The sequence below is a fragment of the Hyperolius riggenbachi genome, chromosome 7 (assembly GCF_040937935.1).
Source record: "Hyperolius riggenbachi isolate aHypRig1 chromosome 7, aHypRig1.pri, whole genome shotgun sequence".
NCBI classification, from domain to species: Eukaryota; Metazoa; Chordata; class Amphibia; order Anura; family Hyperoliidae; genus Hyperolius; species Hyperolius riggenbachi.
In genome coordinates this window covers 24,731,742-24,759,315 of record NC_090652.1, presented here as the reverse complement: position 1 = coordinate 24,759,315, position 27,574 = coordinate 24,731,742, and the positions used below count along the sequence as shown (strand labels likewise).

At 41.4% G+C, this 27,574-nt stretch overlaps 2 protein-coding genes across 2 annotated transcripts in view; both read left to right on the top strand.

Moving 5' to 3' along the window:
* The window catches only part of LOC137524164 (indolethylamine N-methyltransferase-like), a 543,463-nt gene that overhangs the window by 88,424 nt on the left and 427,465 nt on the right, over positions 1-27,574 (top strand). The window lies entirely within an intron of this gene.
* LOC137525431 (indolethylamine N-methyltransferase-like) lies at positions 1,669-26,250 on the top strand. Its single transcript, XM_068246514.1, has 3 exons — positions 1,669-2,035; positions 20,648-20,855; positions 25,494-26,250. Exons 1-3 carry the CDS (start codon positions 1,885-1,887, stop codon positions 25,915-25,917), a joined length of 783 nt encoding a protein of 260 aa, XP_068102615.1. The 5' UTR covers positions 1,669-1,884; the 3' UTR covers positions 25,918-26,250.

The following is a 27,574-nucleotide window of genomic DNA, read 5'->3' as shown; positions in this document are numbered from 1 at the left end:
ATCTGCAATGCCACTGCCCAAATTTTGAAACACACAAAGACAAGGGCGCTCTGAGACTCTTGCTGTAAAATGGAATTAGCCCTTCCAGGACTGGTCTCACCTGCTCGTGTTGCGGCTGACAGATAGTGCTCAGCTGATAACCGCTTGCGTCCTACTTTGTATCAACCCGGGACCAGGCTATCTGAGGTATCCCAGGGAACCACGTGGTGCAGGGGGCATTACTGTAGGGCTCGTCATCAGCGTCAGTACAGCGCTGCGAGGAACAGGTGCTCCGCCCGTCACTACGTGGATGGTTGTGATTGAGCGGTAATGTACGTCACGCTACTACTAGATATTGCAGCGTTATAGGGAAACAACACAAGGGGTGTGCAATGAAGTTTAAAAATTGAATAAAGGGATATACATAAAAAAGTTAAGACAACTCGTTTCACCGAGGTCCGCCCTCCGTTTTTTCAAGTCAATAATAGCCCAACTGCCCAAATTTTGGTACGCTTTGTACACCTTTTTTTTAAGAAATTGGCTGCAGAGATCCCCTGAAGGTTTTAGAAGTTTACCTACCGTAAAGTTTATATTTAACTACCCTGACTCATGGGTACTTAGATACATTATATGTCAATCAACCACATTTTTAAAGTATTTTTCCTATCATAACTTTAAAATTCTCAAAAACCGCAAGGTCTCTTTGAGTTTCTTTTCCTCTTGTTCCCACTGTTCTCCTTAAAAGGAAGCAGAGGTGAGAAATCTATGTAAGCTGTCATATATATTTATTTTTTAAACAATACCAGTTGCCTGGCAATCCTGCTGATCTTTCTGGTCAGTAGGGTCTAAAGCACTCACCTGAAACAAGCATGCAGCTAATCTTGTAAAATGTATCATAGACATCTGATCTGCATGCTTGTTCAGGGTCTATGGCTTGAAGTATTAGAAGCAGCAGGACAGCCAGGCAATGTGCATTACTTAAAAGGAAATAAACATACCAGCCTCCATATTCCTATCACCTTGGGTTCCCCTTAAAGCTAATGGGAACCCGATATAAAAAAAGAAGTCAGATACTCACCTAAGGAGAGGAAAGGCTTGGTCCTAATGATCCTTCCCTCTCCTCTCCCGGTGCCCAGTCCCGCGCAGGAACCCCCGTAGCAGTATTTGACCGTTTCGGTCAAATACTGCCACTTCCGCTGCCGAAGGGAGGTTTCGGAAGTCTTCAGGAGCACTCAGGCTCCCAAAGACGGGCCGCTGCATACTGCGCATGATGCACTCGCGCGTGCGCAGTATGGAGCCACCGGCCTTCGGGAGCCCGAGTGCTCCCGAAGACTTCCGAAGTCCCCGCAGCAGCGGATTTGCACGGAGGATTCACCAGGCACCGGGAGAGGAGAGGGAAGGCTTATTAGGACTCAGAGACTTCCCTCTCCTTAGGTGCGTATCTGATTTTTTTTAGTTTTACTTGGGGTTACATTAGCTTTAACATACCGGCAAATTTGGTGAATTGTAGCAATAGCTTCGTTATTAGCCACTAAAGTTGGTGCCATTGACTTAAATGCAATGTTCAAATCTGTTTCAGTGAAAATTAGCGGTACCACCCAAAATTCAAGGACATTTTCATGTTTCATGTTTTCCAACTAGTGTATACAAAATATGTGGAATTCCTAATTTCACATACAGAATATATTTGAAGTATAGCAAGTGTCAGACTGTTTATTATTAGTCGCAACATAGTCAGCTGAATCCCCATGACTGTCTTTTGAGTGAGACAAATAAATATGGGTAAATATTGAACCACACAGTAATAGGTGTATCTCCTTGGTGCTGTATGACTATAAAGAGTACACTGAAGGCAGATATGTAGAATAGAAAGTGAGAAACCAAAGTGGAGAAGTTTCTGACAAGATGGACGGCGGACCAAAGAAATTCTACCATGAGCATAACTTTGACTCTAGAGACCACCTTAAAACATATTACTCCGACAAGCCAGACATGGAGTTTGCAGATGATTGTTTGAAATTTCCTATGATGAATTTTCATTACATCTTCAGCTCTGGTATGTATATCACAGCAAATCCTCCATAGGTTTTATACACGGGGGTCATCTGGAAGGTAACAGCCGTTTTCATCTAATCAATTAAGGAAACAATACATTTATATTATTTTAAACACAGTGGGCCTGAGTTTTCTCCAAGGAGATATTTTACTTCTGTTCTTTAAAATAACTTTTCAGCATTTTGCAATTGAAAGGGTACCAAAAGTAGTTGAAAAATAATATCAAAATTATTTTTTGCTTGCAGGTGGTCTAAAAAGATTGTATTATATTTCAGTTGTATGTGCCTTCTTAATCATCATGGGGATCTCTGGGCTGGGCACATGGTGGGCTCCATACCGGTTTATGTATTTTCTAGTGTGAAACTACCATAAATGTATATTGTATTGCCCCTTTAACAAGATATTTGTTATACTGATTTCTATGTATACATGTAATGGATTGCGGAGACACCGCCGCGCGGTCTGACAGCGGGGCGGCTGTTTCCGCGTTCAGGCCGGCGGTTTCCACGCAGTGGCATGCGTCTGGTTTGTCTGAGCCTAGTAGTGCACACAGATGGAGAGCTACGTGCGCGCACTGGGAGGCAGGCCCTTTATACCAATAGGAGAGGGATCAGCAGATCAGGAAGGTCAACTGATCCCAGCACAGTGGGTGATTGGCTGAATGGGACTGGGAGGCGCTGTGGAGCGCTCCGCTATATATACTCCTTGCCTGTCAGTAGCCAGTTGTCTGCCATTGCGAATACTAACGTGTGAGCACTCAGACCAGTCAGATCTTACAGTGTGTTAGAACCAGGAGGACCTGGGAATTCACACTTAGCCAGATTACGCTATTGCTGTGTTATTATTGAGACTAGTTCCAGGGTGTAGAGACCACGGACCTCACACCCAAGACTAGGGATACTGTGTCATTGCTGTGTTATCATTTAGACCAGTTCCGGGGTGTTGAGACCACAGACCTCACACCCAAGACTAGGGATACTGTGTCATTGCTGGGTTATCATTTAGACCAGTTCCAAGGTGTTGAGACCACGGACCTCACACCCAAGACTAGGGATACTGTGTCATCGCTGTGTTATCGTTTAGACCAGTTCCGGGGTGTTGAGACCACGGACCTCACACCCAAGACTAGGGACACTGTGTCATTATTGTGTTATCATTCAGACTAGTTCCAGGGTGTGGGGATCTAGGAGCCCACACCTCAGTCTAGGATTCTGTTGTATCATATGTTCTGACCATTTGCTCTGTCGACCTCGCTCCTGCCTTCTGATTCGCATCTCTGCCTACCTGTTGCCAGACCCTGCCTGTACCCGGTTACCGAATCAGTATATCCCTTTCTGTACCTTATCCGCTCGTGAGTTGCCGACCTGGCCTGTCCGACCTCGCAAGCTGTCACTCCCCAGGGGTGCTCAGCTTATTGTACTAGTATTAACACCAATCCACTAGGGCTTAGCTGCAACCAGGTCCTTACTATCTAGGAGATACTTCCTGCACTTTCCAGGGCCACCTGCCCCTCAGGTGGTTCTCAGCCCAGCTGGCTACATTCCCCGCTCCTCGGGAAATAGCCATTAGCTCCTTTATATTTACTCATTAGGTGTCCAGAGGTTAGTCATATATCTGTATTATTGGTGATTCTGCAGATCACCAATAATCAGATTCTTTCTGTGTGCTGACACCGATCGTTACAATACAATTCCAAACTTTTGAAAAATAAAGAAACTAAAAAAAATTGGTATAGATAAGGGCATTGTCATTCACCTTTTCTCCTAAGTTTTCTCCTACGTGACATTTTTACACATTATAATAAACAGCCTTTTAAAGAGAATCTGTACTGTAAAATTCTTACAATAAAAAGCATACCATTCTATTCATTATGTTCTCCTGGGCCCTCTGTGCTGTTTCTGCCACTCCCTGCTGCAATCCTGGCTTGAAATTGCCAGTTTTAGGCAGTGTTTACAAACAAAAGACATGGCAAGTGATAGGCTGAGAACAGCTAGGTCTGTGGCTCATGCAGAGCTTGGAGAGGGTGTGTAAAGCTTCTGCCTATCATAAGCAGTGCTGCACATTCCACACATTCCAGCCTGAGCCCGACAGAGCCGACAGAGGAAAGAAGATAAGATTTATTACAGAGACTGTGCAACTAGGAAAGCCTGCAGTATGCCAGAGCACATTAGAACAGGTATAGGAACTTATAGGACGGAAGAAATATAACTCAACATTTTGTTACAGAGTCTACCAGCAAGCAAAACAATACTGTAACGAGTGTGGAATTATCTCCGTGGTCAGTGCACAACATGTGCGCCGACACTGTGGAAACCCTCCACAAGCGTTTAGATAAGGAAACCCAACTTTGGTGCAAATGCACCTGTAGAGAGGAATTCCAACCGGCAGATGGTGCTGTGGAGTGCAGAGGAATAAACCCTCTGCACAGCCACAGATGCCAGATAGAAATTGTACGAAGTGAAGCAATACAGGACAAGATAGCCTCTCAAAAGAGAGTGAGCACAGAGACAGAATGTATGTATGTCCACCAATCTAGTCGCCACCCGGTGACGATGGACACACAACAGTGAAGACCAAGTGAGAAAGCAATCGCAAGAATGGCGATTGCTAATAGAGACACAAGACTGAGTAAAGACAGATCATAGGAAGAATAAAGACAGAACCAATAACAAACTGTAATCCAACACGAAAGAACAGACAGGATTTAACCTATATAACGAGCACTACCACATCATCATTTATGGTTCTCCATTCTGGGAATAAACTTATATATTTAACCATGAGAGAAAAAAGTATCCCTTGTAAATGGAGTCCTATATATATATATATATATATATATAAATACTCCAAAATCATGTGTCAAAATTGAAAAAATCTTTATTTATATTCTAACACAATCACATACAATTAAAATCGATAAAATGCCCCCACACGTCCCACAATAAGGGGACCGCCAGAAGAAGATTAAATAATCACATATATCAATACATAAATCACCATGCAATCATGGCCAGCCAGCAACAATTATTAAAGTGCTCAGTGCGAAAGAAAAACTACTACTGACAATTAATCATGTCACCTATGTGAAAACAATAATAAGGATTGTGGACTGCGACACACACCCAGAAATCCGGATACGTGTCCCAGACCACAATCTACACAACATCAAATTTCAATAAAGTGATTCAATATATTACAGTTTGTGCAAAACATACATATAATAAAGTGCATTAAAGTCAAAGGCTGGAGAATGCTTACATATGGATGGGATAATCCTGGCGTGGGGGTAAAAAAGTGCCTTACGCGCTCGCAGGACTACCTGTCCGCTTCCATCGAGGCTAATTCCCAAACTGACTGTGTGCAGCTTAAATGTCCGCAGGGCGTGGGGCGGGTCCCTAATTAACATACGTGGCCACGTACTGTGACCATGCCGCCCAGCGTGTGAATAACACGCCGTTCAGCAAGGTCCTATCACTTCCTGGGGACCAAGGTGCGCATGCGCAATGCGGCCCAATGTCCGCGTTCAACGCTGCTATGCGTATGACGTCACTGTGCGTCCTCTGGATACGCACGTCGCACTTGAGTACGACAGTGCGTTCCAGGCTATACTGAACATGCGTCCCAATGCCCTCCTGTCTACCAAGCTGTATACACTATATAAGCATATCAATGTACACATGAATTATATAATTACATAGCAAAACAATAATTATTCAATTACAATAACATAATATAAACAATATATGCCAAACGGATCCCACGATTGGAGTCACTTGTTTCAAGAAGGCCATATTTGATGCTCTGCTGCCACCCAGTGTTTGAAATGTAGATTGATGCTAAAAGATCTAAACTTTAAACAACAGATTTCAATTAGTGGCACTTCATTTTTCATACATATATGTCTCATCATATATCCCCAGATGTGCATGCTGTGTTTGGCAAGTCTGCTACTCACAAACAGACCAGTCCCGCTAAACCATTGTCTCAAAGTGTATTGTCCTCAAAAGAAAACCGTGAATCACAATCTTAACAAGTGCCCATACTATCCATACTGCATTTTTATAGGTCTGCTACTCACAAACAGATCAATTATACTCGGCCAGTACCTCGGAGTGCAATTCCTTATAAAAGAAAAGACCGTAACTCATAGAATAGAGGCACCAATTGTTATCATGCAGTGAGACAAGTAAGTAAGTGTATACACACAAAACCAAGAGTGTCCTCTGTTACTTACTCCCAGAGGTGGTAATCATTGTACTCACCACAATGACCCCATAAAAAAGTGTTGTTAATCAAAACCTTGCTGTTTAAATAACCACAATAAATAATAACATAATATGATACTCACCTCCTACACATACCACCTAGTTGGAAAATAGTAAATTCTACAAGATATAAAGCACATGAGAAAAGAAGGGGTTAATTCAATGATCAGCACCCCCATCCTCGATCTTTTTTATTTTATTTTAGAAAACAACCATAATTATAGTCCTCATTAAGACCCCATGGTCTTTGGGTCTTAAGATCGTGTATCCATCTAAGCTCTTTTTTCAGTAAGATCACGGAATATATATCCACCTCTCTCACTGTGTCTTACATGTTGTATACCCTTAAAGGTCCACCCTCTCAGGTCGCTGTTGTGATAGTCCAGGGCATGTTCTGCCACTGTGGTCAATGTTTTCCCCTCTCTCCTATCACGTTCTGCTAATTTAATCGTAGAGATATGTTTTTGTAGGCATAATTTTAACTGATTTTTAGTTTGTCCTACATATTGTTTGTTGCAAGGACATTCTAGTAAATATATAACTCCTTGTGTCTGGCAATTTATAAAGTCTCTGATTTCATACAACTTACCAGTTTTTGCACTTGCAAACATTTTACTCGTGATCATCCATGGACACACCGAGCATGTTCCACATCTGTGGCTCCCCTTCAGATGAGAGACATAATTTTCCTTTGAGAAGTGGCTCCGACTTAGAATGTTTTTAAGAGTGGGTGCTCGCTTAGCTGTAATACTGGGATGGTCTGTGATACATTGTTTCAGCAACCTGTCATTCTGTAAGATGCTCCAATGTTTTCCAAGGACCTTGTATATCTCTTTCCAAGCATTGTTATATGGGGTAACAAATCGTGTCAGGTTCTTTTGATTTTTATTTTTGACACATGATTTTGGAGTATTTATATATATATATATATATATATATATATATATATATATATATATATATATATATATAGGACTCCATTTACAAGGGATACTTTTTTCTCTCATGGTTAAATATATAAGTTTATTCCCAGAATGGAGAACCATAAATGATGATGTGGTAGTGCTCGTTATATAGGTTAAGTTTTGTAAATAATAGAAATCTCTTTGATTTTTTATAGAGCATTTTTATATCATGGATCCCAATTTATTGGAGACGCTTGAATCTAATTGGTCAGACAAATTAAAGGTGCTTTTTCAGGATGTATCCCCGGGGGATATGGGGGAAACACCATCAGACCCCCTGAGATCTCTGTGTAATGAATTGAAGGATACTCACCTCCTATACATCAAAACCTGGTGGAATGTAAAAAGTTTGGAAAACTATATGAAAGAATTTATTTACCCCAGGGGACTTCGTGTGCAAATTTTCCCCTCGTGGCAGTTGGGACAGGATGACAAAGAGTTTTGGGAGGAAGGCCTAAGTAGATGTTCAAGGATTATTGTGGAGATGTTATTGACTCTGGACAGGAGGCTCCTAGTAGCTACGAAGGTGAAGATCAATGAGCTGCAAATAAAAATTACTGAAATAGATCAGAAAAAGTGGGTAGAAACATTCATGATCAAATTGAAAAAGGATATATCAAGGATAGAGGCAGACATTTTGAAAAATAAGAAAACAAAATTAGAATGAGACAGGAAAGATTACTTAATGAAAAGAGCGTATAGATGGCATCATAGGGGGAACCCCAAAGGTCAACAATTATGGAGACGGCAGAGGAAACCCAGAGGGCCCCCGGTACAACCACAACAACTGTCCCCCTCAAGGCAGATGGAGGACCCTTGTATACCCTTAAAGGTCCACCCTCTCAGGTCGCTGTTGTGATAGTCCAGGGCATGTTCTGCCACTGTGGTCAATGTTTTCCCCTCTCTCCTATCACGTTCTGCTAATTTAATCGTAGAGATATGTTTTTGTAGGCGTAATTTTAACTGATTTTTAGTTTGTCCTACATATTGTTTGTTGCAAGGACATTCTAGTAAATATATAACTCCTTTTGTCTGGCAATTTATAAAGTCTCTGATTTCATACAACTTACCAGTTTTTGCACTTGCAAACATTTTACTCATGATCATCCATGGACACACCGAGCATGTTCCACATCTGTGGCTCCCCTTCAGATGAGAGACATAATTTTCCTTTGAGAAGTGGCTCCGACTTAGAATGTTTTTAAGAGTGGGTGCTCGCTTAGCTGTAATACTGGGATGGTCTGTGATACATTGTTTCAGTAACCTGTCATTCTGTAAGATGCTCCAATGTTTTCCAAGGACCTTGTATATCTCTTTCCAAGCATTGTTATATGGGGTAACAAATCGTGTCAGGTTCTTTTGATTTTTATTTTTCGGTTTGGGTACTAGTAATCCTTCCCTGGGTGTAGCTCTTGCCCTTCTTATTGCGGTCTCAAGGCATTTGCGAGGATACCCCCTCTTTTGGAATCTTAACCGCATCTTTTCACCTTCTGATTCAAAAGCCTCTTCCGTAGAACAGTTTCTCCTGAGGCGTATAAACTGGCCCGTCGGGATGTTCAATTTCAGGTTTCTTGTGTGATGTGAATCAAAACTTAAAAGACTATTGGCCGCAGTGGGTTTTCTAAAGATTGTTGTCTGTAAAGTTCCAGTGGGACTCTTTTTTAACTTTATGTCCAAAAATTCCACCTCCTCATCAGAAATCTGATACGTCAATTTGATGTTCAGACTGTTCTTATTGAGGGCATCCAAAAATTCTCGACAGACCGATGCGGGCCCCTGCCAAAAAATTAACAGGTCGTCGCTGAAGCGATACCACCCCAAAATATAAGGGTGGTACCGCTCCATCGACTCCCCCCACACCGTCTCTCTTTCCCACCACCCCAAAAACAGGTTTGCCACGGCTGGTGTGCATTTAATGCCCATGGCCACACCCCTTATCTGCAGGTAGTATTGGTGGTCAAAGAGGAAAAAATTCCTGGTCAAAATAAATTCCAAAAGTTCCAAAAGAAATCGGTTCCTCTCCCGGTTCGCTGTACTATCCATTTGTAGGAAATACTCCACAGCTCCAATGCCTTCCTTATGGCCAATGTTGGAATACAACGATTCCACATCACATGTGACCAATAGAACGTTGTCTGGCAAACCTAAATTGCTAACTCTGGACAGGAGGTCACCGGTGTCTCTCAAATAGGACTCCAGGCTTGTGACGTATGACTGGAGAAAAAAGTCCACATACTGACTGCACTTTTCGCTTAGTCCTCCTATACCAGAAATTATCGGTCTCCCGGGCAGGTGCTCCTTATTCTTGTGGACCTTGGGCAACATATAAAAAGTTGGTGTTATTGGCCATTCATTCCACATGAATTTGTATTCATTGGAGTTTATGATGTTAGGGTCTCTAGCTTTTTGCAGGATCCTTTTTAGCTCCCCCTGATATAATTTCGTTGGATTATTTCTCAATTTTTTATAAACATTTGTATTTCCTAGCTGTCTTTCTGCTTCTTTAATATACATAACGGTGGGCCACACCACAACGTTACCCCCTTTATCTGCTTCTTTTATTTGTATTTTTTGGTCTTTTTTAAGGTCCACTAAAGCTCTTCTTTCTTTGGATGATAGGTTCTGTTAGCCTTTTATATGATTTGCTTGTACTGATTCTAGATCGTGGCTTACAAGTTCAAAGAAGACCCTTATTTCGGGACATATTGATAAAGCAGGTAAAAATTTGGAGGTAGGTTTGAATGGAGTTGTACCCACCTTTTATTGAAGTTTCATTTTCGTCAAGGAGGCTCAAAAGATCCTGCATTGCCTGTTGGTCCTGATAATTGGGAAAGAGGCTCTCAAGTTCGACCATTTCCCTTGTGGGCTTGTCGTATAATTTTCTGAGTGTTAGGCGTCTACAAAAAAGATACAAATCCATGATTACTTCAAATTTATCAAATTGATTTGTTGGAGCAAAGGACAATCCCCTTCTAAGAACCCCCTCCTCCTCCCGTGTCAAAACCCTCTCAGACAGATTAATGATTTTAAGTACCTCAGTGTCATCTTCCTCATCCTCCATTTTATCTTCTCTGCCCTTGTTCCTATTGGGATTCCTTCTATTTGAGTTACTGTAGGTCTTCTTTGAATTATTACTTCCTCCTGATTGATTTACTTGAACCCTTTGTCTGATGTTCTGTTCCTGATTTTCCCATTCTGAATCTGGGCAATCACTGGAATCTGAGATACAGATGGCACTCTGACTCGTCTCCTCCATCTGCCTTGAGGGGGACAGTTGTTGTGGTTGTACCGGGGGCCCTCTGGGTTTCCTCTGCCGTCTCCATAATTGTTGACCTTTGGGGTTCCCCCTATGATGCCATCTATACGCTCTTTTCATTAAGTAATCTTTCCTGTCTCATTCTAATTTTGTTTTCTTATTTTTCAAAATGTCTGCCTCTATCCTTGATATATCCTTTTTCAATTTGATCATGAATGTTTCTACCCACTTTTTCTGATCTATTTCAGTAATTTTTATTTGCAGCTCATTGATCTTCACCTTCGTAGCTACTAGGAGCCTCCTGTCCAGAGTCAATAACATCTCCACAATAATCCTTGAACATCTACTTAGGCCTTCCTCCCAAAACTCTTTGTCATCCTGTCCCAACTGCCACGAGGGGAAAATTTGCACACGAAGTCCCCTGGGGTAAATAAATTCTTTCATATAGTTTTCCAAACTTTTTACATTCCACCAGGTTTTGATGTATAGGAGGTGAGTATCCTTCAATTCATTACACAGAGATCTCAGGGGGTCTGATGGTGTTTCCCCCATATCCCCCGGGGATACATCCTGAAAAAGCACCTTTAATTTGTCTGACCAATTAGATTCAAGCGTCTCCAATAAATTGGGATCCATGATATAAAAATGCTCTATAAAAAATCAAAGAGATTTCTATTATTTACAAAACTTAACCTATATAACGAGCACTACCACATCATCATTTATGGTTCTCCATTCTGGGAATAAACTTATATATTTAACCATGAGAGAAAAAAGTATCCCTTGTAAATGGAGTCCTATATATATATATATATATATATATATATGTATATATATATATATATATATATATATATATATATATAAATACTCCAAAATCATGTGTCAAAAATAAAAATCAAAAGAACCTGACACGATTTGTTACCCCATATAACAATGCTTGGAAAGAGATATACAAGGTCCTTGGAAAACATTGGAGCATCTTACAGAATGACAGATTGCTGAAACAATGTATCACAGACCATCCCAGTATTACAGCTAAGCGAGCACCCACTCTTAAAAACATTCTAAGTCGGAGCCACTTCTCAAAGGAAAATTATGTCTCTCATCTGAAGGGGAGCCACAGATGTGGAACATGCTCGGTGTGTCCATGGATGATCACGAGTAAAATGTTTGCAAGTGCAAAAACTGGTAAGTTGTATGAAATCAGAGACTTTATAAATTGCCAGACACAAGGAGTTATATATTTACTAGAATGTCCTTGCAACAAACAATATGTAGGACAAACTAAAAATCAGTTAAAATTATGCCTACAAAAACATATCTCTACGATTAAATTAGCAGAACGTGATAGGAGAGAGGGGAAAACATTGACCACAGTGGCAGAACATGCCCTGGACTATCACAACAGCGACCTGAGAGGGTGGACCTTTAAGGGTATACAACATGTAAGACACAGTGAGAGAGGTGGATATATATTCCGTGATCTTACTGAAAAAAGAGCTTAGATGGATACACGATCTTAAGACCCAAAGACCATGGGGTCTTAATGAGGACTATAATTATGGTTGTTTTCTAAAATAAAATAAAAAAGATCGAGGATGGGGGTGCTGATCATTGAATTAACCCCTTCTTTTCTCATGTGCTTTATATCTTGTAGAATTTACTATTTTCCAACTAGGTGGTATGTGTAGGAGGTGAGTATCATATTATGTTATTATTTATTGTGGTTATTTAAACAGCAAGGTTTTGATTAACAACACTTTTTTATGGGGTCATTGTGGTGAGTACAATCATTACCACCTGTGGGAGTAAGTAACAGAGGACACTCTTGGTTTTGTGTGTATACACTTACTTACTTGTCTCACTGCATGATAACAATTGGTGCCTCTATTCTATGAGTTACGGTCTTTTCTTTTATAAGGAATTGCACTCCGAGGTACTGGCCGAGTATAATTGATCTGTTTGTGAGTAGCAGACCTATAAAAATGCAGTATGGATAGTATGGGCACTTGTTAAGATTGTGATTCACGGTTTTCTTTTGAGGACAATACACTTTGAGACAATGGTTTAGCGGGACTGGTCTGTTTGTGAGTAGCAGACTTGCCAAACACAGCATGCACACCTGGGGATATATGATGAGACATATATGTATGAAAAATGAAGTGCCACTAATTGAAATCTGTTGTTTAAAGTTTATATCTTTTAGCATCAATCTACATTTCAAACACTGGGTGGCAGCAGAGCATCAAATATGGCCTTCTTGAAAAAAGTGACTCCAATCGTGGGATCCGTTTGGCATATATTGTTTATATTATGTTATTGTAATTGAATAATTATTGTTTTGCTATGTAATTATATAATTCATGTGTACATTGATATGCTTATATAGTGTATACAGCTTGGTAGACAGGAGGGCATTGGGACGCATGTTCAGTATAGCCTGGAACGCACTGTCGTACTCAAGTGCGACGTGCATATCCAGAGGACGCACAGTGACGTCATACGCATAGCAGCGTTGAACGCGGACATTGGGCCGCATTGCGCATGCGCACCTTGGTCCCCAGGAAGTGATAGGACCTTGCTGAACGGCGTGTTATTCACACGCTGGGCGGCATGGTCACAGTACGTGGCCACGTACGTTAATTAGGGACCCGCCCCACGCCCTGCGGACATTTAAGCTGCACACAGTCAGTTTGGGAATTAGCCTCGATGGAAGCGGACAGGTAGTCCTGCGAGCGCGTAAGGCACTTTTTTACCCCCACGCCAGGATCATCCCATCCATATGTAAGCATTCTCCAGCCTTTGACTTTAATGCACTTTATTATATGTATGTTTTGCACAAACTGTAATATATTGAATCACTTTATTGAAATTTGATGTTGTGTAGATTGTGGTCTGGGACACATATCCGGATTTCTGGGTGTGTGTCGCAGTCCACAATCCTTATTATTGTTTTCACATAGGTGACATGATTAATTGTCAGTAGTAGTTTTTCTTTCGCACTGAGCACTTTAATAATTGTTGCTGGCTGGCCATGATTGCATGGTGATTTATGTATTGATATATGTGATTATTTAATCTTCTTCTGGCGGTCCCCTTATTGTGGGACGTGTGGGGGCATTTTATCGATTTTAATTGTATGTGATTGTGTTAGAATATAAATAAAGATTTTTTCACTTTTGACACATGATTTTGTAGTATTTATATATATATATATAGGACTCCATTTACAAGGGATACTTTTTTCTCTCATGGTTAAAGAACAGACAGGATTAACTACACGCGGTCACCACACGTTAAGCGCAATAGTGGCAAAGCTTGTGCAAGGCACGGTCACTGCACGTTAAGCGCAACAGCGACAAAGCGTACCAACCCTGACTAACAAATGAAACATGAAAAAAGAAAACAAACAAAGAACGTGAACGCTTGCTAATCGGTTGCCTCACCCAGACAACAGCAAGCGTTCGTTCCAGACAAGACAGACAGAAGGAGTAACCAATAGCAACCGCAGCTAAGGTTAAACTCCAAGGTTCAGACAAGAGAGATCCACCACCTCTAACGCTAGGGCGAATGCGATCTAGGAACAGGACAAAACAATTCACTGTCAGCCACCGCTGGCGACAATACCATTGCACGGATGAAACAAGACAGACAGAAGGAGTAACCAGTAGCAACCGCTGCTCTGGCTACACTCCAAGACAGAGTACCGAGAGATCCACTACCTCTACCGCTAGGGCAAATGCGATCCCAACAGACAGACAGATGGAGCAACCAGTAGCAACCGCTGCTCTGGCTTAAACTCCAAGACAGAATACAGAAAGATCCACCGCCTCTACCACTAGGGCGAATGCGATCCAAACAGACAGAGTGAATTACTGTCAGCCGCCATTGGAGAAAGTGCAATCGCAACAGATAAGACATAACTAAGCAATACAGATAATAAACAACCTGACTGCGCTAGAAGGAATGCTAGTGCACTCCCAAGGATAACTACTCTAAGACAATATTTAGCAAACAATTAGCAGAGGGGCTGTAACTCAAGGTAAGTCCAGCAGAACCAAACCTTTATGACCAGCAGGGAATTCTGGGAGGAAATGGTATTTATACTGCAAGCCTTCAAGAGAGGCAGAGCTATCAATAGCCAGATAAGTGAATGCAAATCCCTCACCAGAACAGCAAGTCTGAAACTTGCAGAGTGAAGACAGGTCTCCTTTCCAGGGACCTGCAGCATACAGACCTGAAAAATGGTCAAAAAGCTGCCTGCCTGTGCGGACAGCAGAGCAGATCATTACAAATACTCAGAATAATACTGACAATACTTTTTCATCTACTTTTTTAGTACTTTTTCAATTGCAGAGTGCTGAAATGTTATTTTTAACAGAAGATGAAAAATTATCTCCAAGGAAAAAACTTAAGAGAAAAGGTGGTTAGAATAAAAGCAAAGGTGTGAGAATATCGCCAAGGAGAAAACGTAATAGAAAATGTTAATTGCATATGGACCCGTGGGTTTATTCAAATTACTTTGGGCCCCATTCAAGTCACTTTTTCTTTCTCCTAGGTAATTTTTTCCCATTATAAATAAAATGAAACAGAAGATGAAAAAAATATCCCCAAGGAGAAACTTAGAATAGTGAATTGATTGGGGCCATTTTCTCCTGAGTTTTCTTAAGAGTGATAATTTTTTATCTTCTGTTTAAAAGGACTTTTATACACCCTGCAATTGAAAAAGTGCCAACAAGTAGGTAAAAGGTACTGTTAAAATTATTCAAGTATGTTCTTGCTTGCTGGTAGCCTTAAAGGGGTATAAAACCCTGACATAGTATTCAATAAAAACATTTTATATGCCATACGGTTAGCATATTTGCTTTTGTGCATAAGTATTATTATTCATTTAGAAATTATACATTCCTAAAGTACACTAATTTTACTCTGAGAGCAGACTTTGCATTTTATTTACAACTGCTTTATTCATCTTCTAACTTAAACAGAAAGCATTTATGCTTGTCTGACTTTGTTCAGGGGACCTGGCAGTGTGAGAGAAGGCTTTGTTTACACTTCTCACTTCATACAATTAAACACAAGATAACATTATGTAAAGTTGGGACGCGGCCAAGCTTCTAAAGCCTGTGTTAACCCTTTGAATGCAGTTCTAGTAAAAAAAAAAATGCAGGTTGTATATAATATGCTGTAAATAATATATTAGAGCAAAGTAGAAATGCTGGGATTCATTCCGCTTTAAAGGTATTTTACTGATAACGTGTAAAAATACCGCCTAGGGGAAAACTTAGGAGGCACATATCCTATTAACATTTCTCCTGTGCATTCTTCAATTAGATATTTTCAAACCTTATCAATAAAATACTTTTAAAGCAAGACATTATTCTAACTAAGTTTGGTATTAACATTTTACCTACTGGAAAGTTCATTTTTAGATAAGATGGAAACATACAGTATCTTCTTGGAGGAAACACAGGAGAAAAGTCAATAGGATATGGCTTAAAGTGAATTGAATAGGTGCCAATTTATCGTATCTTCTGACTATTTCACCACCTCCTTTATTTATTATTAAGGTTTTCAATCCCATTTTTTATTAGCATCACACTCCTTGCCAAGGTCCAAGGAAAGAAGAGATTGCCTTGACCGTTGCAAGTCGGATTAGAAAGAAATAATACCTTGCATGCAGATAAGAGCAAATAAGCAAATGCCTGTTACTTTTTGGATGACTCCAATATACACTCATCTAAAGGATTATTAGGGTCACCTGTTCAGTTTCTCAATAATGCAGTTATTTAATCAACCAATCACATGACAGTTGCTTCAATGCATTTAGGGGTGTGGTCCTGGTCAAGACAATCTCCTGAACTCCAAACTGAATGTCAGAATGGGAAAGAAAGGTGATTTATGCAATTTTGAGCGTGGCATGGTTGCTGGTGCCAGGGGGGCCGATCTGAGTATTTCACAATCTGCTCAGTTACTGGGATTTTCACAACCATTTCTATTCTAGGGTGTACAAAGAATGGTGTTAAAAGGGAAAAACATCCAGTATGCGGCAGTCCTGTGGGTGAAAATGCCTTGTTGATGCTAGAGGTTAGAGGAGAATGGGCTGACTGATTCAAGCTGATAGAAAAGCAATGTTGACTGAAATAACCACTCATTGAAACCAAGGTATGCAGCAAAAGCATTTGTGAAGCCACAACATGCACAACCTTGAGGCGGATGGGCTACAACAGCAGAAGACCCAACCGGGTACCACTCATCTCCAGTACAAATAGGAAAAAGGGGCTACAATTTGAACAAGCTCACCAAAATTGGACAGTTGAAGACTGGAAAAATGTTGCCTTGCCTGATGAGTCTTGATAGAGTCAGAATTTGGCATAAACAGAATGCAAACATGCATCCATTATGCCTTGTTAACACTGTGAATGCTGCTGGTGGTGGTGTAATGGTGTGGGGGATGTTTTCTTGGCACACTTTAGGCCCCTTAGTGCCAATTGGGCATAATTTAAATGCCACAGGCTACCTGAGAATTGTTTCTGACCATGACCATCCCTTCATGACCACCATGTACCCAGCTCCTCTGATGGCTATTTCCAGCAGGATAATGCACCATGTCACATAGCTCGAATCATTTCAAATTGGTTTCTTGAACATGACAATGAGTTCACTGTACTAAAATGGCCCCCACAATCACCAGATCTCAACCCAATAGCGCATTTTTGGGATATGATGGTCTGGAACGGGAGCTTCATGCCCTGGATGTGCATCCCACAAATCTCCATCAACTGGAAGATGCTATCCTATCAATATGGGCCAACATTTCTTAAGAATTCTTTCAGCACCTTGTTGAATCAATGAAAATAGAATTAAGGCAGTTCTGAAGGCGAAAGGGGGTCAAACACTGTATTAGTATGGTGTTCCTAATAATCCTTTAGGTGAGTGTGCCTCTGTTAGGTTTTCATTTGCAGTCCTCATCTTGCTTTGAGACACCAGAAGGAAGAATGCAAGAGGTTTAATAAAATTCTCAAGACTGTTTTGTTTGTTTAAAAATGCATGTAACTAATGCACATGTTTTAATACCAGTTGGAGAAGGGTAATGTGGAAGACTGGCTGGGAATAATGCAGAATTCCCCATACATTTGTATTGGTGGTGTCCTTTGCTGGGCATTTCTTGCAGCATAGGTTACAAGAGTGCTCAGAAAACTTCTACTTGTTCCTGTGTGTTTGTATGGAATCTGCATCTGACCATGTGGAAGGACAAATGTCCTATGTGGAGGTTAGTGGAAGCTTCTTGGCAACTCCATGACAGGTTTATGTATTGCAATGCATGTACTGCTTGGGACACTAGGGTAGGAAACATGGGCCACACATAACACTTGACAGAACTCATAGGGTTTATCCTGTTGTTGCAAATATCTGTAACTAATGCCCATGCTTTTAATCACAAATGAAAACCGGAACTGTTGCAAGCTTTCTTACTGCCTGTTTATCTTAACACAGTACTAAGCAACACAAACCAGAACTGGAAAACAACAGCCAAAATGAACATACACACATCATACTTACCTCCCGCGTAATATACTCATGAATATCTTTCTCCTCTGCATGCTGTTTGTCCGTTGTGATTGAATGGAATTCTCCATCCTCCATTTTAAAGCACCTCATTAACCCGTAATATTGCTCACTTAAACCATAGAAAAACATTAACATTACCTTCCACATCAATGGTTCTTTTAGTTATAATTGACAGTAACTGTAGTGGAAAAGGGGCCTAAGGCTTCAGGGGCAAACCCAGGATTCCTGAAAGGGCCATGCATAATATAAAAATATTGTAGGACATTAGAGTGGGGCTATTGTAGGGATTCCAATGTGAGCTCCTCTGAGGACAGTCAGTGACATGACTATGTACTCTGTAAAGTACTGCAGAAGATGATGAGACAGAGACAGGGGGGAGATACAAAGAGATAGAATGTGGGACGGTAGAGAGGGGGATGCAAGATACAGAAAAGGTGGAAGAGACATTAGTGAGTGTCAGTGTGTCTGTGGGGAAAATGAGAGTATGGAAAAAAGAAAGAGGAGAGGGGAAGAGTGAGAGACAGGAATGGGGGAGTCAAGTTCCCCAGATATGCTCCATGGTCTGTACACACTCTGCTGCTCCATGCAATGTACACCTGCTGCTGCTCCATACTCTGTACACACACTGCTGCTCCATGCTCTGTACACACGCTGCTGCTCCATGCTCTGTACACACTCTGCTGCTCCATGCTATGTACACCTGCTGCTGCTCCATACTCTGTACACACAAGCAGCTGCTCCATGCTCTGTACACCTGCTGCTGCTCCATACTCTGTACACACAAGCAGCTGCTCCATGCTCTGTACACACGCTGCTGCTCCATGCTCTGTACACATGCTGCTGCTCCATGCTCTGTACACACACTGCTGCTCCATGCTCTGTACACACGCTGCTGCTCCATTCTCTGTACACACTCTGCTGCTCCATGCTCTGTACACATGCTGCTGCTCCATGCTCTGTACACACACTGCTGCTCCATGCTCTGTACACACTCTGCTGCTCCATTCTCTGTACACACTCTGCTGCTCCATGCTCTGTACACACGCTGCTGCTTCATGCTCTGTACACACACTGCTGCTCTATACTCTGTACACACGCTGCTGCTCCATGCTCTGTACACATGCTGCTGCTCCATGCTCTGTACACATGCTGCTGTTCTATGCTCTGTACACACGCTGCTGCTCCATGCTCTGTACACACACTGCTGCTCTATACTCTGTACACACGCTGCTGCTCTATACTCTGTACACACAAGCAGCTGCTCCATGCTCTGTACACACGCTGCTGCTCCATGCTCTGTACACACAAGCAGCTGCTCCATGCTCTGTACACATGCAGTTGCTCCATGCTCTGTACACACGCTGCTGCTCCATGCTCTGTACACACGCAGCTGCTCTATACTCTGTACACACGCTGCTGCTCTATACTCTGTACACACAAGCAGCTGCTCCATGCTCTGTACACACGCTGCTGCTCCATGCTCTGTACACACGCTGCTGCTCCATGCTCTGTACACATGCAGCTGCTCCATGCTCTGTACACACTCTGCTGTTCCATGCTCTGTACACACGCTGCTGCTCCATTCTCTGTACACACTCTGCTGCTCCATGCTCTGTACACACACTGCTGCTTCATGCTCTGTACACACACCGATGCTCTATACTCTGTACACACACTGCTGCTCTATACTCTGTACACACACTGCTGCTCCATACTCTGTACACATGTTGCTGCTCCATGCTCTGTACACACACTGCTGCTCTATACTCTGTACACACGCTGCTGCTCTATACTCTGTTCACACGCTGCTGCTCCATGCTCTGTACACATGCTGCTGCTCCATGCTCTGTACACACGCTGCTGCTCCATGCTCTGTACACACACTGCTTCTCCATGCTCTGTACATACACTGCTCTCAATCAGGAATGCCGATCACGAATGCACTCGCGATTGCACTTGTTACCCAACTCGTGATTACGAGTTACTCGTGATCACTAGTCGGTATTCATGATTAAAAACCCGCTTTAGCAGTTAATAGCAAATCCCCCTTACTTGATAGAAACATCACATTTGACAGAAGTGTACATTTAAATGACAGTAAATGTATTTACCTCATTTAATGTATAATTTTTTTCCTTTGAAACTGTAAAATCAACTTTCTCAAAAACTATAAGGTCTGTTTGAAAAAAATAAAATAGTTGTGTCCCCACTGTTCTTCTTAACATATCTGGCAAATTTGGTGTTTCTAGCATGTAAGGGGGCTTTGCTATTAACCGTTAAAGTCGGCGTGTTTTTAATCACGAATACCACTCGTGATTCTTGATCACATGCGGTTATCTCAAAACTCAAAACTGCACTCGAGGTGGATATCCCTTTCTACTCAAGATTGTGATAACGAGTCAAATCGTAAGTGTGTGGAATCAAATTCGGGATCACTTGAATTTGTGATTGGGGTATCCGAGCACCACTGGTAGCAAATACATTAAAATCACTCTAACGATTTCATGCCTTACAGTAGATGTATTCAGTAAAATATTTGAACAATCCTGCAGGTTTTGTGAAGGGAGATGTTCTGCTTGACGTCAGCACTGGTTCCCTCATTCATCACCTCTACCCAACTTGTGATGTCTTCAAGGACATAATTATACTGAAGCTCAATGAGGGATGTAAAATGGAGACAAGCAAATGGAAGAACACTTGTACTGGAGCTTTTAATTGGAAGCACGCATCATCCCAAGCCGCCATGTTAGATGGAAAGAGGTAAGGTGTAGTGTAAATGCAATCTATGAAGGGATCAAATAACTTTAGGTCAATTTCACTAGAGGTAGTCCCCGACATAGGAATGCCCGACTTACGAACACTTCGCCGATACGAACGGCATGGATTCTCTGTTTCCCTAGTAACAAGTAAAACATTTTTTTTTTCAAATTGGACTTGTAGTTTTTGAGAAAATTGATTTTAAAAACATCTAAGAAAAAAATTGCTTTTAAACTTGTATAAACAGGTACAAAGGGCAGAGGTGACAAAGAGGGGGGCACTGAAGGCACAGGGGGGCACAGAGGAGATACAGGGGACAGAGATGACAGTGTTCCGACTCATGTTAAGAACGAACCTACAGTCTCTATCTCTTTCGTTAACCGGGGACTACCCGTATTTAGTTTGTGGAGGCCTAGACAGTGGATGGAACTGAATTCTCCAGTAACATGGGCCCATATACAATTCCTTTTTTCTCCTTAGTTTTCTCTTGGATGATATTTTCAAAATTGTCAACAAAATGTTTTTCAAACCGCCAGCAAGCAAGAAAATACTCAGAATGATTTTGAAAGTCGTTTTTCACCTACTTTTTGGTACCTTTTCAGTAGCTAAGTGATGAGAAGTTATTGTAAATAGAAGATTAAAAATTATCTCCTAGGAAAAAACTCAGGAGAAAAATTTAATTGCATATGGGCCATGGAGTCTTTCAGGGAAGAACAGTTAGTAGTTCACACCATATGGCCCTTATGCATTTAACATTTTCCCTCTTAAAATAACTTTTAAGCATTTCACAATTGAAAAAGTACCCAAAAGTTGGTTAAAAAGTACTATCGAAATATATTGTGAGTATTTTCTTGCTTGTGGGTGGTTTAAAAGTTATTTTATGACAAAGTGTAAAAAATATCACCTAGGAAAAAACTCAGAAGAAAAGGTGAATTGCATATGGGCCTATGGCTTTTATTCAATTCCTTTTTTCTCCTAAGATTTTTTTTTTAAATATTTTTAAAATACATTTTCAACACTCTGCAAAGAAAAGTACCAAAAAGTTGGTGAAAAAGTACTGTTAAAATTACTTAGTGTTTTCTTGCTGGCTGGTGGCATTTTATTGACAAGAACAAAGTGTGAAAATGTATATATTTTTTTAATTTTCTAAAACTTAAGAAAAAGAAAAAGGGGAATTGAGTTTTTTCCTAAGAGATTATTTTTCATTGTCTATGTTAAATAACTTTTCAGCATGTTGCAATAGAAAAATTACCAAAACCGATGTGGATAAGTACTATCAAACTATTTAAGTATTCGCTTGCTTGCTGGTGATTTAACCTCCCTGCCGTTCTGATTCCCGCGGCCCTGCGGCCGCAAGGTTTTTTTTGCATAATTTTTTTTCTATCATGTAGCTAGCCTAGCGCTAGCTACATGATGCCCCCCTCCCTGCGGCGTCCCTCCCACCCCTCTGATCGCAGCCGGCGCATATGCCCATAAGGAAATCCCGTTCTGAACGGGATTTCCTTTAGAGCTTCCCCCATTGCCATGGCGGTGATCGCGATGACGTCACCGACGTCGTGGCGGCAGCGGGAGTCCCGAACCACCCCTCAGCGCTGCCTGGCACTGATTGGCCAGGCTGCGCACGGGGTCTCGGCGGGGGGGGGGCCCTCTAACGCAGCGGGTAGCGGCAAGCGGCGGCGATCGCATGATACATGCAGCTAGCAAAGTGCAACAAAAAAAAATATGTAAATCGGACCACCAGGGCCTGAGAAATCCTCCGCGACGGTTTACCCCGAGCTCAGCTCGGGATAACCGGCAAGGAGGTTAAAATGCCTTTTATTGACAAGTTTGAAATTATCACATAGGAGAAAACTCAGGATAAAAAGTTAGTTGCATATGGGTCTATCAGGGTTGCTCGTAAACTACGCCAGAACGAATCTACGCATCGTAGTACGCAACTACGCATCGTAGTTCGCAGGCGAAGTTTAAAATTTACAAATACGCATTTACACGTAGGCGTAGTCCCGCTATGCGTAGTTTCGCCCGCTATGCGTTGTTCACGATCGTATTGCGTAGTTAACTACGCGTGCGGTAACAGCATTGATATGGGTCATTGCGCATGCGCAGAAATTTTATTGCCCTTTGTACGCATAGAATTCCGCATGGAATCGCATAATGTATGCATATAATAGTAGGTTGTGGATGCGGATAGTTATCGGATTATGGTGGAAATTTTTACGCATAAGGGCATAAGCGGTCGCATCAACTACGCTACGCAATACGTTCAGCATGCGTATTTTAATGCATAGTCTACGGTATGGGAACGTAGCGAAGTGGCCGATAGCGGAGGCGTAGATTGCGAAGCGTATTTGCGTAAAAATACGCGTATTTCCAGCGTAGCGAAGTTGGCTGCCTACGACCACCCCTGGGGTCTATGTCTGCTGCCCTTCATTTAGATGGATCAGGCAGTGGATTCAAAACAGACAGGTTGAAGACTTCAATTAATTTGTATTAGCCAGTTCACACCTGTATTTCTAAGCACAAATTAATCCCATCAATCATCAGCATTTATTTAAATTATAATAATTATTAATATAATAATCACCTGGCAATTATTTAACCACTTTGCATCCAGACCTTGTTTTCCAGCTTATGGACCAGAGCAGTTTTGACATTTTAGCTTTGTTCCTATTTAATCTGTAATAACTTTATCCCAACCTATGACACCTGCATGAAATATATATCATTTCTAGACTTTCAAACTAGACTTTCGTTGTATGGCATTTTTTCGCTGGTACAATTTTGTTTTCTATGCATTTTAATGGGGAATCACAAAACAAAACATTATTTCTCAGTTTTATTAATTCTAGTTTAACCACTTCCTGTCCGCCTAAAGCAAGAGGGTGGCATGACAGCGGCTCTATAGTTCCTCCACGACGCCTATAGGTGTCATCTCACAAGGAACGAGATTTGACTGGAACTCGAGCTCACACAACTCGAGTGATTGCTGCTGCTAAAAATAGCAGCAGCACTCAAATACCTCAAAAGAAAGCTCTATTTGTAAGAAGAAAAGGAGGTACAATTTATTTGGGTGCTAAGTCATATTATCGAGCAATACATTGTTAAATTTGTGAAGTGCACAATTGTGAAAAAGGGCCTGGTGGTCACTAGGGGGGTATAAACTGCTGGGGCTCAAGAGGTTAAAAGTAATAAGTCCTACTGTAGATAAAAAAACACAAATTTTGTTTGCCTTTTTCTACCACTTATCACAAAACTTAGATGATGTTCCTGTCACAATTTATAGAGAGGATATTTGATTCTGAAGTAATGCTACATTGTGAACTGAGAAAATAAAAGCATTTTTAATAGTAAAAATCAATCTTATTGGCTCAGGGAACATATATTCCCTTTCACCCATTAGTGCTGCAGCAGATAGTGCTGGAGGTGTGCTTAAGCTACAAAACCTATATCCATGTCCTCAGGGCTTAGATTAAGTCATAGAGGAGGTAGATGTACTGTAGCTGAGATTACATTATGCTATCTGCAAATTGCTTGATACAATGAACACAATGAACAGAGTGGGGCTCCACTGCCTAGGAAACAACATCCCATATTGTTCATAACAGGTGGGGTAACTACTCCATACATATGGCAGTAGGTTCCGGGCATTAATGGTGGAATCCAGGATACCCTCTAATAATGCAGAGACTCCCAAATGTCCATTCCTTCTGAGGCAAGTAGGTAAAGGGGGTCACATTGACCTTCCCCCCCCCCCCACATTAGACCCAATGGATTGGCAGTGGACTCTTCAATAGACCCTGCCAATGGCATGGCTCATCCATCAAAATTGATATGGTACTTTGCCAACATAGGGCTTGATTCACAAAAGAGTGCTAACTTTTAAGCACGGCCGTTTTCGCGCGAATTTTCGGCGTTTTCGCGCGAATTTTCGCGTTTGCGCGCAATTAAACGTTTACGCGCGAAATCGTTATCGTTTTTGCGCGCTAACGCGAATTTTCACGTGAAAACGGTATCGATTTCACGCGAAAATTCGCGTTTGCACGTGAAAACGATAACGATTTCGCGCAAAAACGTTTAATTGCGCGCGAACGCGAAAATTCCCGCGAAAACGGCCGTGCTAAAAGTTAGCACTCTTTTGTGAATCAAGCCCATAGTGTTAGTAGGTGTGGCATAGTGATAAGGAGAGTTAAGCCTCATGCACACTTTATATTTCTGTCATCTGATTGTCACAGTTTGTGGCTGAGGCTGTAAAGATGCATCGAATGTGTTATGTGTTATGTCCCTATGGAGAGGGGTGGAGGGATAACAAGCTGTACAAGGTCCAGCAGCTTCCGGGGGGGGGGGGGGTGTATAGAGAATGATGGGCTCAGGGTTGGTCAGGCAGGTTGCTAAAGACAAAGCATGCTGTATCTTTAAACGATGTTGGGAGACTCCTCTACAGAAACCATTGTCAGCTGCCTCAGCTGAGTTTATTCTAGTATGTGTACATCATTTAAAGTAAATAAATGAGGTCTAAATTTAAGTTACATATGATACTGCAGCACCGAGTTCCTTTTAGAACTGAATAATTCAATTCTGCTGCAAAGCAAAAACATTTTAACGCCTCTGTTGCTCAATTTTTATTTTTGTTTTTTTAATCAGTGCCCAAGTTCAGGACAAGGATCAGCAACTGAAGACAGCCATCAGTCATGTCATGTCATGCAACTTTGAAAATGAAAATATAACCCATCCTGAAGTGCTTCCACTCGCCGACTGTGTCACCAGTTTATGGGTATTGGGTGCAATCAGTAAAGATGAAGATGGTTATATGAGGAACATGGAAAAAATGTCAAAGCTGCTGAGACCCGGAGGCCACTTGATACTGGTTGTAGCGTTAAATGCATCTTACATTACGATTGGAGGAGAGAGATTTCATATTTTTAAATGTGACGAAAGCTTTGTGAAAAATGCCCTCAGCAAACTGGGCTTTGTTATTGATTATTGTGCAGTGCAGACAAAAAGGAATGACAGCAAACTTACTGATTATAAAGCTATTATGTTTATCACAGCTTGCAAGACTAAGTAGATTGTAAGCCTTCGGTTGGGTCCTCCCTTCCCTATTGTATTCTACACGATCTTTCCTATGACCTCCTTGTACTCATATTATTGGGCCTACCTAACTAGCCACAAATCTTAAACTTTGTCCGATATTGTATAACCTTGTTATGTTATGCCTGTCATCCTTTGTATCATTGTATGCATTTATTGGCCAGTGCTGCGTAATATGTTGGCGCTTTATAAATACAATAACTAATAATTAAGATCGTTGACAGTCTTTATCTAAACTAGTGTGGAGCAATCAAACTTCAGGTCATATAATAAAGAGCACATATTGGGTTTAAATTGTCTTCGAAGATATTTGTTTAAATTAATAATATTCTATCTATCTAGTCATCTATTGATCTATCTATCTATCTATCTATCTATCTATCTATCTATCTATCGATCTATCTATTCATCTATCCTCACGGGTCATGGAACGAGGGAGTGTTGCAAGGTCCTCCCTCATTTTGAGTGTAATCTTATAGTGTAAGGTTACTTTTGCATGTGCTTTTTGACAAGACGTACTTTACATTGTCCTATGATTTTGCTTTTAATATACCTTTCTGATTCTGTTCAATGTAGTGGATGGTTGCAACTAAACCCAAATGGAATAAAAGAGAACATATATATTTGGAGGCAAAAAGAACACTTTCTGAATGCAAAGCTGAACTTAAAGTAGAAGTACTTTTAACATTTACTTCCATTGCTCCCCTATTGGTATTTATATTTTATTATGGGTGTATTGTAGGTCTTCTGTTTAAAAAAATGTTTAATATGAAAGGGACCCTAAACAGTCAAAAAAAATAAAACTGGTACTTACCTGGGGCTTACTCCAGCCCACCGTAGGCCGCGAGGTCCCCCGGCGTCCTCCTGGCTCCTCTCCCAGTCCTGCTGGTGGCTCCATTACCACCGATTTTCAGGCAGAAGTTGTACCTGAATGGGGATGCTCCACGTCATCACCTCGGCCACTGTGCATTATCGTGTCGGCCAGCGTGACAGTCCTGCGCATGTACGGATTTCTAACTGAACTGTGCACATGCAGGACTATCACGCCGGCCGGCACAATGACATGGCGTGTCTCCATTAAGAACCGGCCAACCTTTAGTCCAAAAGTCGCCGGTAACGGAGCAGCCAGCGGGACTGGGAGAGGAGCCAGGAGGAAACCAGGAGACCTCGTGGCCTACGGTGGGCTGGAGGAAGCCCCAGGTAAGTACCAGTTTTATTTTTTTTTTTACTGCTCAGGGTTCCTTTAAGGTATCTTCTCCCTTTATTTATACATATAGCCAAGGAAGCAGGAAGGGGGGAGGGGTTCCAGGGGAAGACACACATGACTCATGTAGCAGTGCTATGGACAGCCCACAGTGGCATTAAAATCTCCCTGGAACTCCCCCCTTGGATCTTTTTTATCTTAAAAGATTATAATGCTCGGGGTCAAACAGTGTAACAGGGGGAAAACACTTGTGTAGGTGTACACGCCCACAGCTAATAGGCATATTGAAGAGGAAGGGGCTAGAGGAAAGAACTGGGTGTTAATAGACACATTCCAGATCGAGGACATGAAAATGACATAATCTGCATAGCAATGTAATATTTGTATACCTTTATTTTCATTAGAGTACTAATATTTATTGCATTTAAGT